We start from the raw sequence: 21,000 nt of genomic DNA, 5'->3' as shown, positions 1-21,000 counted from the left end.
TTCTGCTATTGATTTAAACCTTTTTCAATCAACTAAGAATTGCACTTAATCTCATAAGTGTAATCATATTTACTTAACCTTCGTAAATAATGACGAATATCTTTGTTACTTTTGTGGTGGACTTGATCAACACACAACCTTGTGTACTTGATCTCCTAGTCCTTCACTTGACACTTTGTCAACGAATTAGTCTAATTTCCAAATATGAAACTTCTCATTCATCATGCAACACTTGTTGTATGATTCCAAGTCTCTATCCAATTGAAACTTGGGCGATGAGAAACTTTCCTTATTCGGTAAATTCTTGACCTTTTCCACAAATAACATAATTAAGAATCACATCCATTCGTTGTAGAAATATGCAAACATCAATTTTTCATTATAACGATTTCATTGCAAAGAAATAAATAAAAAAATAAATGAGTCAAACCAAAATTTATTTTATTTATAAAAGCAGCGGAAAACATTTGTCCTTACAATGCAAAATCAATTGAAAATACTATGTAATAAATATTCCTAACAACTCTATCATAACTTTCTAAGCTCAAAATCTAATCTTCGAATCCATGCAATCAAGATCCATTTCTTCGTGATTAGACTCATCTTGCTCTTTCATCAAGCTTCCTCTCTTTTCACTGATCCTACAAAACATTCAAATGCAATCTTATCACATCATGTATTAAGAATCAACGAATAGGAGCTTAATGTCGTTAGATAGTGGATTTTACCTGAAGTACAGTCATACTCTTTGACTCTCCCATCTTCTGGACTCTTCAGGCTCTTAGGACAGACTTGTACCCAATGCCCTTTCTCTTGGCAGCAAACGCAGGTCGATTCTCCTAGAACGTCCTCGGAAGCATGGTTGGTTGACTTTCCCAACAAATATGCTCCATTGCTTTGCCAAATCATTTCTGATTCAGCAGCGATAAGCATGTAAGTTAGGTCAATGAGGTTTGCATCATGATCCATCATATAATACTTTCTTTTGAACTCATTATATGATTCAGGGAGTGACTGTAGAACCCAGCCTATAGCCAACTCATCAGGGATTGACGCACCCAACATTATCAACCTATCGATGTGTGATTTCATTCCTAGGACGTGAGCACACACGGGTTTACCATCTTCATGTTTCATTTCCAATAGGGCTTTAGTGACATTGAACCTTTCAATTCTTCGATCTTGTGGGTTAGGGAGAACAGCGGGAGGAGGAGGAGGAAGTGAAGCATGATTTCTTGTTCCTCGATCGAATCGTGGAATATCATCTTCATGTGGAATGCTTGTTCCACGGGATTTGGGAAGACCATAGTTGTCAAACTTTGACATCTACAAAACAGGAGAAAACAAATTCAAGTTAGTTGATAGATTGAGTCCTTAATAAATCACCCAAATGAGATATTAAGGGTAGGACCCAACATAATATTCTACAACCTAGAAAAGGGATGTCGTAATCTAGTTGCAGAATATTTGAAGGTAAGTGAATGACGATTCACTAATTTCCACCATTATAAACGAAAAAGAATTTTAAGTTTTAAATCTATGAAAACTCCTAGATCCTTTGAGATTCATTGAACATTTCAATGGCATGTTTAAATCTCGATATGCCCCTCTAGTTTGTGACTGGGATGTCGAGGATCACAAAGCGGGTGTGAATAACCATGCAAACTTACATGGTGCCCCCACATGTTACAGTCACCTATTCGATGTGCCGGTAAACCACACACGCTCCACCAAACTATGACAAACATTGAGTCACCCTTTGTTACCTTTGCTTAGAACCATTTAGTGTGCCGGTTAACCACACGCGCTCCACTAACGTCTTCGCAAGGGCACAAAGTGTAATTTCATGGAATTGCATCAATTCACTTTTGCCTAAAGTAACTAAGATTGGGAATTTTATGAAAACATTTAGTTACTTTTATAATTCATTATACTTATAATGGAAGGTTTCATCCTATCCTACCCGTTCGGCTAACGACCCTCCACTAGTTAAGAGTACGGTGGGTAAGAGTGGATACCCATTCAATCGCCATTTTATAGGCAATTTCCTTAAACACCCCTTATAGACCAGCTTCGTGAATGAGGCCTACTAACGGTAAGACTGACTTTTACTCATACATATATATATATATATATATATATATATATATATATATATATATATATATATATATATATATATATATATATATATATATATATATATATATATATATAATGTTAGACTTGTAATGTTATATATAGTATAGGGTGTATTTTACACTTTTAAAGTACTAGGTGTTCTAATTATACTTTTAATTTAATTAAATTGTACACCAAAACTATATGGATTTATTAAATCTCTTTTAATTATACACCTTAATTAATTAATAAAACCATAAGGGTGTGATTTGACCTTTTCAAAACTATACTAGGGTTTTAGAATTTAACATTCCTAAATTAAACTTTTTTAATCAACTTTTAAATTCCAAAACTTGAGGGCAAGTTTTGAAACATTTCAAAACATTAGGGTTTAGAATTTAAATATTTCAAAATTAAACTTTTCAATCAAAATTTAAATTCCAAAACTTGAGGGCAAGTTTTGAAACTTTTCAAAACATTAGGGTTTCAACTATTTAAATTTCAAAACAAAACTATTAAGTTCAAATTTAAACTATAATACCTAAAGGGGAAAAATTGAAACTTTTTCACAAGATAATTCAAATCTAAATTACAAATAATCAAATTTTATCTAATAAAACAAGAGATTATCTAAATCTTGACAATTATCTTCTATTTAGGTAAGGATAATCACCAAATATTGATAAAATTAGGATTTTATAACAAAAATATGTTTATGGTAATTATCCAAAGCTAAAACAGGAAGAAAATCGCGAAAATTAGCTGTCAGACGTTTCGACTCGTCGAGTCTGGACTTGGACTCGTCGAGTACACCAGACTCGGCGAGTCAAACACTCAGAACCCAAAAATTTCGATTTTCAGTGCTGATTTCGATCAAATATGCATCAATACAATAGAAACCAATCTAGGCTCTGATACCACTGATGGGTTTTAACCAAAAGACATCCTATGTGCTCATGCAAACCCTAAAGCTTAGACCTAGGTTTCTCTATTGTACATGTCATTAATCCAAGACTTAAAACCCTAAATCTAATCAATATAACATATGAATAAGGGTTTAGATCATACCTTGATTGTTATGTAGCAATAACAATCTTTATTCCTTCTTGTATTGACTTTAGAAAGCTTAGAGTCACAAATGTCACTCCTCTAATGGTTCACAAACACCAAGAGCAAGAGGATGAAGAGGAAAAAAAGAAGGAGGCTGCCCAAAACGTGTGGAAACCCTAGAGAACAAGTTCACCACATTTTTGGGGCTTAGGGGTTCCTTAAATAGTGAGGCTATTAGGGTTATCTAACAAGGAAACCCTAATTTGGATGCTTAAGCCCTAAGCAACCCATGGACTCTTTCCTTAAGGCCTTTGGACGATTTCTAATGGGTTTCCCCATAGAATTCGTCCACCCCTTTAATATGGAGTCCATTAGCCAAATATTCAACTATCACACAATTGACAGTTCTAGTCCCTTAAGTTTAATTAATGTCTTTTAGTCACAAACTTAATTCTTATTAATTCTTGACTAATATTAATTAAACAATATGATTTCTCCTTTAATATATTATTCTCATAATATATTAATAAATCATATTTAATCCTTTCTCTCTATAATTCATCATATCAAGTTGCTTTGGTGAAGGCAACCCAAAAGGACCATGCACCATCAGGTCAAGTATATACCAAAATAGTTATGGACATAGACACTAATCCAACAAAAACATCATCTTATGATTACATGATAAACATTAGAAACATCATTTTAAATAAATCTGTTTTCTTTAAAAAAAAAAAAAAAAAAAAAACTCGTTAAACAGATTCAAGACAACAACTCAAATATTTCATCTAAAGTTGTAAATGTTCTAAACCATGGGATAGCAACTGCTTCAATGGCTTGTACCCGCTGTATTACATGTTTTACTGGTCCAACTGGTCCAAAAACCAAAAACCAAAACCGGCATCGATATATGCTTAACGGTTCGATCCACAAGTCACTCGTTTACCCTAAACCGGTTCTAATTTGTTCCAAATAACAAGTCAAAATAGTTTCTCTTTCTGAAAACATTTAAAATGTCAATTGAGTTTTGAATGAAAAATAATAATGTAGTGCTTCCTAGATAGAAGGTTGAAAATATAGTAGCTTTTCTAGAAATTTCCCTATTTATTACCTAACATTTATCTATATAAATTGCACATAATTTTTATGTGCTGGCGAACCCCCAACCTCCTTAGGTTGTGTTTTGGGTCTTGTAGAGCAAACTTATTTTTTTTTTTTAATTTGTTGTAATATATGTTTATGTTTAGCTTGCATAAGCTTTATTTCAATATAATGTTTTATGAAACCATTAAAATATCTTATAAGCTAGCTTTTAAAAAAAATTGAGATAGCTTATTTATGAGCTAATCGGGTTTTTTTTGTAAGTTTTTCAAATATACTCTTAGGGCAGGTTTGGTTCAAGTTTTTAAAAGGAATTGGAATCATAAATGAGGCCAACTTTCCATCAAATGTTAAATACTCATAGAGTAGTCAAAGACATGATATAATCAAAAATTCATAATAATATTGCAAATATAATATTTTTTCTTCATATTTATTTAACTGTTCAATCATCATCATATCCAGTGATACTAGAAAGGATAACATACAAGACAAATGCTAACATCAAACAATATGTACATCTGAACAAATGCAATAATGTCCAAATTACCCTTTTACACAACTACTATCCATTTTTTACAGACATACCACTTTGCATATCCAGAATTTTTTTTTTTTTTTAATAAAATCAGCTGAGCATTGTAGGATGCCCAGTCTGGAGCATCCTCTTAAACATGTCCATCCCGAACGCTGAATCTGATGAACTAAAAATAAGGCAGAAATTCATGTTAAAAACAATATAATTATTATTACTCCAACTAAAAAATAATAAAAACTACTAACCTTGAGATTGTAATTTCATAGGGAAATGAAACTCCCTCCATATTTGGTATTGGAGGAATATGATCTTTCTTCTCATTTACAAATTTGATTATTTGGAATAAAACTTCATGCAAAGAGGATTCTAGTGTTGCTCGCCTAGCATTTCTCTCCTCAGATGCACTTTCTGTAAAATTAGTAATTTTTTTTATATAAAGTGTGATAGTTAAAAAAAAAAAGGTAATATTTATAGTTTAATACCTCCAGGGTCTAAAACCAATTTAGAATGATGAGACTTTCCAGAAATTGGTTTTGGATGTTGGGCAACATTTATATTTATATACCATTGTTCCCAGTATAAATGTTCAACTTTGTGTGTAAACCATGTTGCTTGTTTGTTCTTTACTTCAAAGAAAGATAAACATATCTGCATCATTTAAAACTTTTGATGTAAGTGATCATTTGTGTTAGTTTTATTTCTCTGAAAAGATTATAATGTTTACCTGGTTTTTCTTGTTTGGGTGTTTCTCTACTTTATCAATGAACTGATCAATCTTCTCATCTACTTTCTTTTCAAGCTCTGCATCACCACATTGCACCTAGAAAAACAAGTTTCCAGTATTAAGTAATAAATGAAGATGGATGAAGTAATAAATTGATGGATGATGTAATAAGGATGTATATGTTACATTTATAGATACATTGATGGATGAAGTAATAAATGAAGATGACATATGTATCAATAAAGGAAGTAGATGTTACTTACATATGTAATTTCAAACAGTTGCAAATCAATGTCTTTGGGTCGCACCAGACCTAATGCTCTGTGAAAGAAAATTGTGTGCAGGATGCCTGCAAGCGTATCAGTAAATGAGAAGATGGATCAGTTCAGTATTTGAATGATGAACCAATTTATCTTCCATCTTCCACCTTTAAAATCAACAAAAGAAGCCTGAAACTATATGAGACGTATACCAAAATGACTGCGATTTGAACTTTAGGAGATTTTTGAGGATGTAAAAGTAGATCGGGAAGAAATGGAGATCATCAAGAAGACGATACTATATATAGAATGCTCATTTAAACCCGTAACATAAATTCATTTCGTGGATTGGCTTGGCGTACTTCAACCACCGATATACAAGATTACAAGTACAGTTGGCTCGGTAATCAGATAAGAACAAATTGGGAAAACAAGAAGATATGATCCACACAAACAACTTACATTGAAGAACTTCCCGTATCTCAAAGTACTCAACATCCTGCGAACAGAAGACAAATTCATCTTTTAGAAAAATAACCTAAGTACAAGCAAGGGAAGTTAATCTACAGTAATCCATTCGGATTATCCATAACCCAGTATAATCATGTATATTGGATACTAGATTCCGCCATAAAGCATGAATCCGCGTTAATCAAAATGAGAAATTACCAGTTCTTTGAGTTGACAAACTTCGCAGTTCATAATATGTCGGATAAGAAAACTATTGTTTAAGATCGTCAAGTGGATTCAGGTACGAAATTTTGCTTCTGAAAGAACCCTAATTGTAGGTTTTGCTAAGCAACCAATTATTTGAGACTTTGAGTTCAATCGAAGTTTACCGATAGCATATCGGTATTGGATCCGGCTGCTGCTCCGTTTCGTAGTGAACTTGCCCTTCTGTTTTTGGGGAATAGGCCTTCAAGTATCGGAATCCGGTCATTATCATCTCAAATTTTTCGAAGCCCACATTTTGACCCCCTATACTTTTGGACGTTGAACCTTTCCATCATAATAATCAAAATTTTATATTTTGCACTCAATAAACAAGTAACTCTCTGTTGGAATGGCCAAATCGAAAAGAAAAAAGAATGATTAGCATTGTCGTCTAGAGTGGGAACTTTGGTTCGACCATTTTTTTGGCAATTGCACGGTAGAAATCATGATTAATTTATCACTCACCTTAAACTTTGTTTGTATGGAAAGATTTATAAATTATACCACGTATTTATCTTTTCATTGTAGTCCATATCTAAATAAGGGAAAATTTCGTGTATATCCTTGTTAAACAACAAAATATCGTATTTGTCCAGCTTAAAACCTAAATAACATATTTGTCCTTGTTAACCTTTAAAATATCATATTCACCCGAAATCTTATTTTTAAATATTTTTTAATAACTTATAATCAAATATTGTGTTTTATAATTATTATATTTAAAACAAAAATATAAATTGACCATATTGTCCTTGAATATTACAACCATTTTCACATGACCAAGTTACTACTAACCTTGGAAATCAAGTACTATATCACCGAATTCATGCAAGCTTCAAACTACGCCTTTTCCCTTTGTTTAGTATCAAGAAACCAATTGATCAATTACTAGGTATTTATCAGAAGGAGGAATAAAGGTGACACCAACAACCGACTTCCCAATTTTTCTATAAGGTGAATTTCGTTCCTTAACCACATCGATTAACTACCAACAAATTGTCGGTGGCCTTTGATTTTACTCTTATCAAGATGGGTTTTCATGTTTGAAACCTTTTCCACATACATGGCGTAAATTCCTTCCTTAACCACCTCAATTGAGAGGATCAATTTCTTGATCATTTACTTTCATAGATGTAATTTTAAGCCCTAGTTTGGCAAATTTCGTTTTGGTTTTTAATAAGTTATGTGCTTCTTCTTCTTGTCTACATATGACGTTTGGGTTCCTTTTCACTTCTTACAATGGTACTTCATGCTTGGTTATGGTTCATATGGTACCTAATTCTAGAAATAATTATGTTTTTGGTTCAAAATGCAAGGATAATCTAGTAGGTGAACCGATTAACTTATTTCAAAACAAATGATAATAGTAATTTGTCTGGAAATTAGGAAGATAAGTGGATTATTGTAGCCAAATGATTGGATTTTAGAATCAGTAACAACAGAGAACGCATAGGTTGTAATTCAAGATGAAAAACATCGATCTACTTAATTACTAGTTGAGTAATCAAAAATCAGAACTTTCAATCAAATTTTGATAATATGAAATTCCAATCAAAATGTTATGAATCAGAATTGTTTGATCAATTATAAAAATTGACAACATCAGTCTATGTTTCACGTTCAATTACTTGATCCGACTTTAATTCCCATCTTCCCGCTTCTTTGTTGTACAAATGTTGTTGATGGCGACATTGGATGAAGCTGGTTTTAGTTGGTGCAGATCATAGTCGTAGCTTCCATTACGTAATCAGGAAAAAGGTTTAAGATCAAAGGGCAAGTTGGTCAATTAGCCTTTAAACTTTAAGTTAAATTGATTATAAATACTAACAGTGATTAAAAGATTTTTAAAAATATTTAAAAATTAAATTTGGGTAAATATGATATTTTAAAAGTCAAGAAGGACAAATACGATATTTAGGTTTTAAGCTGGATAAATACGATATTTTGTTGTTTAACAAGGGTATACATGAAATTTTCCCTTTAAATAAACACTTGTACAGGATTAAGCAAGACAGACAGCCTTCAATGGATTATTTGTTAATTCAGCAACTCAAATATGAAAAGAGATTTTTAGGAGTTATATTTGTTTTCCAATATATATTTATGATAATCCTAAAAACTAAAAACTAGTTTGAATATGTTGATGTTTTCTTTATTGTGCCCATTACTATTGTAAGTCTTTGACAATACGTTAAACTCTAGGGGGTGGGATTTCGACTCGGTATCACCATGGGGTATCCCAATAGACCCCTAAATAAATTATTAGTATAATTCTTTTTCGGACTATTGTCATAAAAGCCCTTAATTTTACACAAATATACGGTTATGTCCAAAGTAGATTTTTTTCCTATTAATGCCTTAAATTTGCCCATTTAGTTTCATTTAATGTTTTTAACAGGTTTCATCAGTTTTTAACAAGTTTAACCCATCTAGGGCTTTCTGATGGGAGAGGGCAAAGAAACAAGAAAAGTATTTTGTAGAGTGGGTGTGTGCAATTGGCTATAGGGGAGGTAGTCTTCTCCGGTGAGACCTTTTCCTCTAGTCTCGTCATTGCAATAGGGGATGTCTTCTTCTCCGGTAAGACCTCTGCCTCCAAGCATCGTATGCGATACAGAGGAGCATACAAACTGATTCAGACCTGCAAATTAGTTCATCAATGAAGAAGAGAACTTGTGTTCTTAATTCATCAAGATTATCAAACACAAGGATGCTAGAATTGAGATTAGTCCCTATGATTTGCAGGTCTCTCTTTTCTTGCTTTGTATCATCGATCCACACTTACCAAGATTCATAGCTTCCTTCTCCTTTTTTTCCCTCAAATTGCATAAAAGAATTGAGTTTCACCCCCTAGGTTGATTAATAGGTTAAATGTTTCTTTATTGCTTTCTGTGTGTGCACTCTTCTCATAAAGAAATTGACTTCAAAATTGAAGTATCAATCCCCTACTTTTCTCTTAATCGATGGTGGACTAAGGTGATGGCAATGTTGTTTATTTGTGTTAATGTTTTTTTAGATTTTTATGTTGCAATTTTTGTTTTTGGTGTTCAGATGTGCTTATCAGGGCTAGATGTTGTTTGTGTGGGTGGTATTTGTTGGTTCTGAAAAGGTGAAATGGGATGATGGTCGGTCCAGATGGGGTTTTTCACATATGGGTTCTTCATCACCGAACACCCACCTTCATCATCACCATTGTTGTTTTTTCTAATAACCTGCAACTAGTTAAAAAGAAGGGGATAGGCTGATTTTGTAATCCATCATCTTTCATGGAACCTGTTCAACTAGAAATCAGAAATTGGTATGTAGATCAATGATTTGTTTCCGATCAGAAGATGGGAGAGAGAGAGAGAGAGAGAGAGAGGAGATCGATTTTCATGATCGATGTTGGAGCTTTTTTGGTCAATTGGTGGTAAAGTGTGGTGGTAGGTGGTGGTGGAGTGTTGTGGTAGTGGTGGTGGCAAACCCAGACTTTTAATGTAAATATGAGGGCTTTTTATGGCTTAGATGAGTTAGTCCATAAGCTGGGTTACCTGCTATAGCCGGGCACGGGTAAAATTGAGCCAATTTTCAGGTATGTTAGGGCATTAACACACGGAAAATTCGACTTTGGGCATAACCAAACATTTTGGGTAAAATTAGGGGTTTTTATGGCAATAACCCTTCTTTTCGGAAAAATTTCATTTATATTGTGGTTATACCACGGAAAATAATTTGGGTTATCCTACTTTATTTTTTTAGGTTTTTCTAAATGGTAAATCCAATTACAAACTAGTCCATGAAATAGACCAAACTTATTAAGCCCAATTGTCAAGTGCCCAACACAGAATTAGTTTAATTTAACCCAAAATTTAGCCCAATACCAATTAAAAATTGAAAATAATCATTAAGAAAATCCAATTGACACTTTGATCCTGATTTCGACTGCCACTCGCGACTCCTCCCCCTGTGACAAACAATGTTGTTGCTGCCCTACCTTCTTCTATCGGCGATTGGTCATCGGTGGTGGTTGTTTTCCTGCAAAATTGATCAAAGTGGTGGACAATGAAGCAAGTAAGTAAAAATTTCGTGATTATTTTTTGGTTAATTGAAATTTAATTTTTTAGCAGTGTTGAAAAAATAGAAATTATAGGATTGCTAAATTAGGGACTTATGGTTAATAATTAATGATTATTTGTTGTTGAAAATTTAAATCGAGTTTATAGTTCATATATTTTGATAATTTGATTGTAAGTTGTTATTAGTTGTTGAAACTTGAAATCAAGTTATAGAATTATAGTTGATTGTTGTAAAGTCCCAAAAATCATAGTAAAACTTTCATTTTCAAAACCATTTAATAATTCATAAATCATACATTGTTCCCAAGAATCCAAATCATAAGTTAGAGTATCCCACAATCATCTATCAGTAAAATATCCAATAATGATGTGCACAATCTGTAACGCCCGCAGATTCGAGCTAGTCAATTTAGAGACAATGAGCGTCAAAAATGAGTTTTAGATGGAATATTATTTAGATGGATTAATCTTAACCAAGTTGTAGTATATGTTACAAGGGCTCCGTACATATAAAGAACGCCAAAATCCGAGTTATAACGATGAAGTTATGGCCCGTCGAAGTTTTACAGCAAAACCGGCACGGCATCGGGAGACGTAAATGTGAATTTACGATAGAGGAATTTTTAGCCTTAGTAATCTAAATAAAAGTTGTAGTATATGTTAAACTGAGAACATAAAAAAAGAACGCCCAAATCTGACTTCGTATGACGAAGTTATGAATTTTCTAAGATTTGGCTTAGCAGTGCACGACCCGAAACTCGAATTTTAGTTCGAGCGGTTTTTGGCTTATGCGACCTAAATGAGAGTTGAAGATCTCATTAATAGGAACTTAACAGTAAAAAGACAGATGAAAACAGAGTTTGTATGAAGGAGTTACGAATTTTTCGCGGTCATTTAACAGTCTAATCTCCTCCTACTGTTAAATTTAAGATCGATCTAGAATTAGCCGATGGAGTCTAAATGAAAGTTTTAGATTATGATCCCGCCTACGCGTAGATATAGAGAACGACAAAAACGGAGCTCGTATGCGAGAGTTATTGTTTTTCTAAGTCGGGAGGGTGTTGTGCGAGTTTGGGTGACGTGGCGCGATCACAACCGTTGCTTTCTCCCCTAAAAAAGCCATCAGATGATGACACATGGCACTGAATCGGCGAGTCAGTGACCCAACTCGGCATATCCAGCTGCCTGGCAGCCTATAAATAGAAGTGTCGGATTCCCTCATTCTTCACATCATTCCAAACTCTTATCTCTCTCTCTCTCTAAACTCTCCCTCTCTAGCCCCCCCCCCCAAACCTAGGTAAACCCCCTAGCACCCGAAGGAAGCCTCGAGGCTCCTGAATCCCCGAGAAAAGAGCCTTTCGGCTCGGGAACACTGCTCCAACGAAGCCCGGTTTTCGAGAAAACCCGCTGTAAGTGAGCTACGCCTAACCTATCTTTAGTATAGCTTATGTTTCAATATAGTAATGTTATTAGGAACTTATAATGAGTATTTGGGCTATTATTATGAGTTATATAAGTGTCGTTATAATATATTTTTAACCACTCGCGGTACGAGGAATCTGGTTTGGAGGGCTGCTTGGGTTGCTGGATTCAGAAGTGTTATATGCCAAAATGATCTCGCCCTTCGGTGTTCCATGTCTGGCCCCTATCTGTACATAGTTGGTGAAGAGTATTGTTTAACACTTATATAATAGTAATAATAGCTAGACTATTAATTAGTCTCGTCAAACATTAGACTAAACTCTAGTGGTAACTGTTGGGTTTTGATCATTATAACACTCCTATGGTGTACATGCAACCCTATAAACCTTGGATCTATGTTTTCTCTATTATACATGCAAATAAGAACTTTCCAAGGCTTTAATCCTAACTAGCATACTATGAGGCAACTATACTACAAAGACTAGTTAGATGACATACCTTTTGGTGTAGCTTGATGTCTTCAAGCTTTAAGAACTTAGCCCCAATAGTGTGGAAGCCTCAAGTGGAATCACAAATCACCAAAACACCTTGGAAGACTTTAGAGAATATGGTACTTGGCTCTCTCTAGTGAAATCGGCTAGCCCTCTTAGTGTACCCACACTAGTGCCAATTTCACCAACCAAGGACATCTTTATATAGTGTGGAGACTAGGGTTAAACCCATGACCTTTCATTTCATATGATCCATGGGTTAAACATTCCATGGACTATCCATGAAAGCTTAGCCCAACCTAAATGAACTTGGCACTTTCCATATATATAAGAGTCCATATTTAATTAGTTCATTTGATCACTTAATCAATTATAAATTAATTCTTGATCAATACTAATTAAATAATATGATTATATATTAATATATTAGAACTTATAATATATTAATATAAATCATAAATATACTATTCTCAAAAGACTTTCCATATAAATTGTGTTGGTGAAGTGCAACCCAAATGGACAATGCCGGTTCGGTTCAAGTACATACCAAATATAGTTATGGACTTAGATATTAATCCAACAGTCTAGTATGACTTCAAAACCTAACTGGAAATCGTAGCTCTTAAAGTCGTTGTCGAACTCTGACCTTTGTCAGTGACTTGTACATTAGATAAGGGATCATATATTCCTCCATTAATCTAGATATCATATGGACTGAGACATGGATTATAATCATTCTCTCAGTCCATTTGTTGTTTCCCGATTTCCGATTCATAACGACTGACTGACTGAACAAATCAAATCAGTCCTGGCTTGGCCAAGCACTCACATGTGTCATCATTAAATCATCGAGGGGCCGACATATATCGCTTTTATCCCGAAGGTAAAAGGAATGGATAAACTTCGACTCATATGGCTTGTTCTACTACTTGTTGAATCATACACAAAGGCACGTTTTATAACGTCAATTTACCAATGCATTTTCGTGCAATCAATGTACTATCAGCTCTTAGTAACAACTCGTATCTGTAGGTTTGAAGAATATAAGATATTATCGTCTCATGATCACTCATGATAAAATCCATGAAGTGATTCAAATGAGCGCGGGTTGAATCCGATACTCAGAACTTATGAGCACTCATGATTGTTGTAGCACAACTTTGTCCACCAACTTGGACCTCTACAAGCCAACCCATGAAAGTCTTGATTCATATCTACTTCCAACATATGATCGACTGTGGATGGTTTGAATAACTTAGTCATTCCGAAAGAATAACCTAGTTATTATGGAAGTCAAAACATGCAAAGTGAAACACAAGAATAAATGAATCTAATATGGTATCAAAACCTATGAATATAAATAAAACACTTTCTATTTATCACCATACTGATTACTCATTATTCATTGTTTCGGTTTTATCGACTTTATACTTAAATTAAAACACTAGGTGTCCCATGCTCCAAGCATGTACACTATGTTTTCTAAACACTAGCTTTGCCATACACCAAGTATGAATTCTATGTTTGTCTATGATCCTTTTTCTTTGTGAACTAGATCAACTGAATATAATTTCAATGATTCTCTTTTCACACTCCCAAATCCTTGTCTTAAATGTAAGAATTCCAAATTCCTATCATTTATCGAAATCTGTTTAGATTTTAAACTTATATGCATTGTTCCTCTTGTAATGATTATGCACGAAGCCACAAAGGCTTGGCAACAACCATTACAGAGTATCCCAATGGAGAGTAATTCCATGGAAACGATGTCTCAGATTCAAAGCGCATTGCTTTGAACATGCTTCTTGCATTAAGTTTCTTTAACCTTACACAGATTGTTTCCACCTATGTAGACAACTCTATATTCCCATTTTGACTACCACTTCTGAACAAGCGTTGCCTCTTTTCAGACTATGTCAATATGGTCCTTCCAATATTAACAGTATACTTCAAACTGTCCTTGAGCAACCAATCTTTGGTAAACCTTAGATTGTCCTCGACAATTGCTTAGTCACTTTAGTCATATCCAATTCTAGACATTTTCCTCCAATTAAAACTTAATAATTTATTTTGTTTTTCATGGTGGAAATTGGTAAATCGTCATTTACCTACCTTCAAATATTTTATATCTTGGATTACGGCATCCCTCTTCCAAGTTATAAAATAGTTTGTAGGGTCCTAGCCTTGATATTTCATTTGGGTGACTTATTAAGGATTCTTCATCTAATTAAACTTATCCTTCTTTCTTTTCAAATGTTAAACAACATTGCTGCTGGCTCAAACCCTACGGGCTCCTTTTCCCTCATGAACTTGTGTGGGAAAGTCACTTTTGATGGGTATAACTTCAATGAATGGATGAGAAACATCAGGATGATTACACGCTATGAGGACAAGGAATATGTCCTTGATAAGGATCTTAAGATCATCAATGAGTCCACTGCTACTCCTGACGAGGTTGCAGAGTACACTACACATGAGAGGGATGCTACCAAAGTGTCATGCATCATGTTGGCTAACATGACTCCCGAACTCCAGAAATCCTATGAAGATTTTTACCCCTATGAGATGCATTTGGATCTGATGGATAGGTACCATCAGAGCGCGCGTCAAGAGAGGTATGAAATCATCTCCTCTATGATAACAACCAGGATGAAGGATGGTGAACCCATCACCGGTCACTTACAGAAGATGCAAAGGTTCATGGACCGGTTGCTAAAGCTAAATGTGGACATTCCTGAGGACATGGCGATTGATATCATTCTCCATTCCTTACCTCCAAGTTATGATCAGTTTCATATGACTTATCATATGAACAAGGAGGAAGTCACACTTAGCAACCTTCAAGGGATTTTAAGGAACCCTGAAAATGGCCTTAAAGGCAAGTCGGTTGTTACCTCTACTACTACTCCTACTACAGCCCTTGTTCTGGCAATTGGGCAGGGAAAGGGGAAGAAGAGGAAGACCCCTTCGAAGGGTACCAAGGGAAAGTCCCTTGATGTCTCCTCCTCAAGTGGGACCAAGAAAGGTCTCATTCCTCCTTCTTCAAACCCAAAGGAAGCACAATGCTTCTTCTGCAACGAAAAGGGGCACTGGAAGCGAAGCTGTCCCAAATACTTGCAGGATGTAAAGGATGGGAAAGTTAAACCCACCCATGCATGTATTTATACTATATTGTCTGGTAACTCATTGCACACTAACTCTTAGGTGCTTGATACAGGTTGCAGTATTCACATTTGTACTGATTTGTAGGGCCTAAGAAGTAGTGAAAAAGTGGAGCACGGGAAGATAAACCTAATCATGGGCAATAGGAAAGCATCACCTGTGACCAAGATTGTCTTTATTGCTTAATAATGGGTTAACTTTAGATTTGAATAAATGTTGTTACTCATTAGAAATGGCGAGAAATATTATCTCCCTTCATAGTTTGTACAAACAAGGTTTCACATTTTCATTTGATAATAAAATTGGTGCTATTGATGCTTATTATAATAATGTGTTTTATTTTAAAGCATTACCTTGTGATGGTGTATATGAAACTGTGTCGATTGTAGACAACTTAGGAAATAATGTATATCATATTGATTCTTCGATGAGCTTAGATAAAGCATCCTTGTGGCATTGTTGTGACATCCCCAAAATCACGGCCAGAAAAGACCGATTTTGTTTATGCTTTATAAAAATCAGAGTACTTCATTTTATAAAAAGGTTGCGGAATTTGTTCCCAGAAAAACATGGTAAATACGTTATTAAAACATTTTCGAAGAAACGTATTTATTTCATTTTAAAATGTTTAGGATGTCATCGTTAATACCGAAACATAAGCATAAACAGAACTTACAATGATTTACACTAGTGATCTACATCTCTTTTAAATCTCTCAGTGTAATGTCACTTCACTTCGTCACCTGTGATATACATAAACTGAGTGGGTCAGGTTGGGAAACCTGGTGAGTACATAGGGTTTTCAACCCACAATAATATAATTATTATGTTCAATCAAACAATCAACCCAATTACCCATCCCCATTATCTTCTTTACTCTTTAAGGATTTAACCTAAGAGTCATCTATCTTGCATTTGTTTATTCCGAAGTCCCTTACTTCCAGGGTTATAGGACTGGCACTAAATCCATAGCTGCCAATGTTCGTTCATAAAGCACTAATTCCATAGCTGCTATAGTCTATTCATCGGGTACTAAATCCATAGCTACTAGTCTTTATCTAATAAGTACTAAGTCCATAGCTACCAATGTTCAACAGGTACTAAGTCCATAGCTACCAATTCCTACAGGTACTAAATCCTTAGCTACCAGCGTCTAACTAATAGGTACTAAGTCCATAGCTACCAATTTCCATCAGGTACTAAATCCATAGCTACCAACGTCTAATAGGTACTAAGTCCATAGCTACCGGTGTTTGTCCCATAGGCACTAAGTCTATAGCTGCCAATGTATACTCACGTCGTCTTCTATCTCTCATCATTCATCTATCCATCTCATACCCAACATATTCGTATATATAAAATACGTATACAGTTTAAATCCTTTAAAACATGTATAAAACGTTCATCAGCAAGTATTCAGATAATATGCACACATAGCACGTAGTTTATATAAAATACTTCATATCTATGTGTAAGATGAAAGGGACTATGCACTCACCTGAGTAGGTGGTGACTCAGTACTCGGACAGCGCTTCGATACTCTCAAAACGATATTCCTTCGATAAAACTTAGTACCAATACCACTAGGGTTTAGTTTAACGATAACCACGACAAATTAATTAGTCCGAGTATTATTAAGTGTTAATAATACTCGATATAACTCATTTTAATAGCCCAAATAATTATTTTAAGGACCTAATAACATTCCTATAATTATATGAAAGCTATATTAAAAATTGCGTAAGTGTAGCACACTTACAACGAATTTTATGGAAAACCGGGACCTAATTGGAGCAGCGTTTCGAAACCGAAAAACTCCTTTTTCTCGGGACTCCGGGAGCCTCGGGGCTTCCCTAGGGTGCTAAGGAGGTTCCCTAGGGTTTGGGGGTGTTTAGAACACTTAGAGAGAGAAAGAAGTTAGAGAGAGAGTGAAGAAAGGTGTGAAAAATGAAGGATAATCGGCCCCCTTTTATAGCCCTGCGAGGCCTCGGTAAGTTGGGCGTACCTCGGACCTACGCGGGGCGTAGTCATCGGATAAGAGTGCCAGCGAGGGTCCAGCTGTCTAACACTCGGAGTAGATCAAGGCGAGGGTACGCGGGGCGTACAGACTTCGGACGCGGGGCATAGGGCGAGGCTTCGTGGCATGATCCGAAGCGAGATCTGAATCATCATCTGACGGCCCACAACGTGCCACGTCATCAATCCTCATCAGCCTTCGCAAATTCGATTATAAACTTTAAAGATTCGTAACTTTCGTGTACGAGCTCCGTTTTCGACGTTCTTTATATCCACGCGAAGGTGGGAACGTACTCTACAACTTTCGTTTAGACTTCGTCGGCTAATTTTGGCTTGATTTTAAATTTTATATTATTAACGGGCCGGGACAGGATTGGTCCGTTTAAATCCTCATAACTTCTTCATCCGACATCCGTTTTCGCTCATCTTTTTCTCGTTACGCTACTCTCAACGAGATCTTCGATTCTCGTTTAGGTCGTGTCAGCTAAAAACCGCTCGATCTAATATTCGAATTTCGGGCTGTACACTGCTAGTAAGAAACTTCGACGGGTCATAACTTCTTCGTTATAAATCGGATTTTGACGTTCTTTTTCGACTCCTATTGCCTCTAATTTGACTAGCCCGGATTTGCGGGCGTTACAATTATCGTATTAGACATGTTAACAAGAAGCACATAGGCCAACTCTAGAAGGTTGGAGTATTGGAATCATTTGACCTAAAGTCGGATGATAGTTGCGAGTCTTGTTTACTTGGAAAAATACCAAAGTCACCCTTCACTGGTACTTGTGAGTGGGTTGAGGGTTTGTTGGATCTCATACACACAGATGTGTGTGGACCCTTCAAATCAGCCACAAGGGATGCTAATCGGTACTATGTGACTTTTACTGATGATTATAACAGGTATGGATATATCTACTTAATCAAGCATAAGTCAGAAACCTTTGAAAAATTCAAAGAGGTTAAGCAGGAAATCGAGAATCAGTTGGGCAGGAATATCAAGATGCTCCGATCCGATCAGGGAGGAGAGTATCTTACTATTGAGTTCCTTGACTATCTTAAGGAATATGGGATAGTCTCATAATTGACACCTCCTAGGACACCACAGTTGAATGGTGTTGCCGAGAGACGCAATCAGACCTTGTTGGACATGGTTCGTTCCATGATGAGTCGAGCTTCGTTATCAATCTCATTATGGGGGTATGCCTTAGAGACTGTCGCCCATATCCTTAATCTAGTCCCTTCTAAGAAGGTTACCAATCTCATAGATATTGGGTTTATCTAATATTTTACTTTAACGATTATTTTATCGTTAATTCAATTAAGTCACAATAATTAAGCCTAAAACACATAACACTCAAATAATACATTTCTATTATTTCAAAATGAGTTACAAAGGTTAACCTAGACTATTACATCAATATTAATGCCTAGTCTAGAAACACGGGGGTTACAAGTAACCCCAGGGTTTTGTGATTCCTCGAGAACATATCATGTTTGTTTACTTCATAAATATCTTTATGGTCTAAAGCAGGCACCACACGCTTGGTTTCAGCGCTTTGCAATGTTTATCTCTCGCATTGGTTTTGTGTATAACAAGTGTGACTCATCTTTTTTTAATTTATAGGCATGGATCTCACATGGCATACTTGTTACTATATGTCGATGACATTGTTCTTACCGGGTCCTCTATACAATTCTTATCTCACATTATCTCTTTGTTGAGTGCTGAATTTTCTATGTCCAACCTCGATGATCTTCATTATTATCTTGGGGTTTCTGCTACTCACACTACTAATGGCCTTTTTTGGTCTCAGCAAAAATATGCTAAGGAGATACTTAAATGACCTAATATGCTTAACTGCAAACCTGCTTGCACTTCTGTTGACCTATCTGCCAAATTTGATGGCTCAGGTCCCCCGGTTGCTGATCCTACTCTTTATCGTAGTCTCACAGGTGCTCTTCAGTATCTCACATTCATAAGGCCTGACATTACATATGTTGTTCAACAAATATGCTTATACATGCACGACCCTCAGGAACCACATTTCACTGCTTTGAAGCGCATTCTACGTTACATTCGGGGGGGGGGGGGGGGGGGGGGGTCCACGACTTATGGTCTTCAGATATTCATATCTCCTAATCGTGACTTTATTGCTTATTCAGATGCTGACTGGGCTGGTTGTCCCGTCACAAGGTGCTCTACTTCAGGTTACTGTGCCTTTTTGGGACACAATCTTCTCTTATGGTTATCCAAGCATCAAAATACGATATCCATATCTAGTGTTGAAGCCGAGTATAGGGGTGTGGCAAATACTGTTGCAGAGACATGTTGGATCTGTAATCTTCTTCTTTAAATTCACTACTCTCCACATCGGGCTACTATTGTTTATTGTGATAGTGTGAGTGTTGTCTACATGTCGTCCAATTTGGTTCATCATCAATGGACGAAACACATAGAAATTGATCTTCATTTTGTGCGAGACAAGGTTGCCACTTGACAAGTTCGTGTTCTTCATGTCCATTATTCTACTCAGTTTGTAGACATATTCACGAAGAGCCTTCCATCTCCTTTGTTCTAGACTTTCGGTAAAGCTTGAACATTACAGATTCTCCTCCCGTTCTCAATGTAGGGGGCTGTTAGCGAGTCTTCATTATTCTTATTATATGTTGTTATTATATTTGCTTATATTCGAGCCCATATATTGGCCCTTCTATATTGGCCTAAGTTTATGTATTTTGTATATAATTTTGGCAATTAATGAGAGATCTCTTTATGGGAAATATTGTTAATTTCAACAAAATGACCAAAATACCCATATGAGGGCTGCTAACATCATGACCTCGTTTTTAACTTTAAACCCTTATTATAAGTCTTCATGGAAGTTTTGGGGGGAATCAGTAGTCAAACATTATTTGAATAAAAAAAAGTTGGATTTCAACTTTGGCATTCAGAAGAACACATAGCCAGTGTGGACTTGCTCTTGGAAAATCAACATGTAAACTTTTGTCGTGGGTCACCATTAGAATGTGTTCAAATATAAATACATATTTATACACCCATGATGAACTAAAGTGATAGGATGTGCTTCCTCTGTTAGAAGATTTTTCCCACCAATAAAATTGGTGCCTATAACCGACCTAAGAAGATTTTCATTCTGTGTTGATCGGTTTAAAATTTTACTGTTTTTTCCAGCTTTTCTTCATTTATATTTTCATCAAGGACATCCCTAATTGAGTATACATTAATACATCGATTAAGGATGATACAATTTCAATTCGAAGTGCGCACTTTTGTTGTCTTTCACTAATATCCCTACCACTCAAAGGCGTCAACCACAATATTAGCCTT

General features: G+C 35.5%; 1 protein-coding gene across 2 annotated transcripts; it reads right to left on the bottom strand.

Moving 5' to 3' along the window:
• Positions 1–4,675: 4,675 nt before the first annotated feature.
• On the bottom strand, positions 4,676–6,713 carry LOC111876705 (autophagy-related protein 101). Of its 2 annotated transcripts, none has more exons than XM_023873278.2 (7): positions 6,464–6,713; positions 6,257–6,293; positions 5,798–5,883; positions 5,535–5,630; positions 5,293–5,458; positions 5,056–5,218; positions 4,676–4,968 (listed from the first exon to the last, which is right to left on the bottom strand). In XM_023873278.2, exons 1-7 carry the CDS (start codon positions 6,494–6,496, stop codon positions 4,941–4,943), a joined length of 609 nt encoding a protein of 202 aa, XP_023729046.1. In that variant the 5' UTR covers positions 6,497–6,713; the 3' UTR covers positions 4,676–4,940. The 2 variants fall into 2 exon arrangements, with proteins under 2 accessions (XP_023729046.1, XP_023729045.1); XM_023873277.3 differs by having other exon boundaries at positions 4,676–4,976; positions 6,464–6,712.
• Positions 6,714–21,000: the final 14,287 nt, after the last annotated feature.

Source organism: Lactuca sativa, chromosome 2 (assembly GCF_002870075.4).
Source record: "Lactuca sativa cultivar Salinas chromosome 2, Lsat_Salinas_v11, whole genome shotgun sequence".
Classification (NCBI taxonomy): Eukaryota; Viridiplantae; Streptophyta; class Magnoliopsida; order Asterales; family Asteraceae; genus Lactuca; species Lactuca sativa.
Note: the sequence above shows the minus strand (reverse complement) of the source record. Positions and strands in the feature narration are given on the sequence as shown.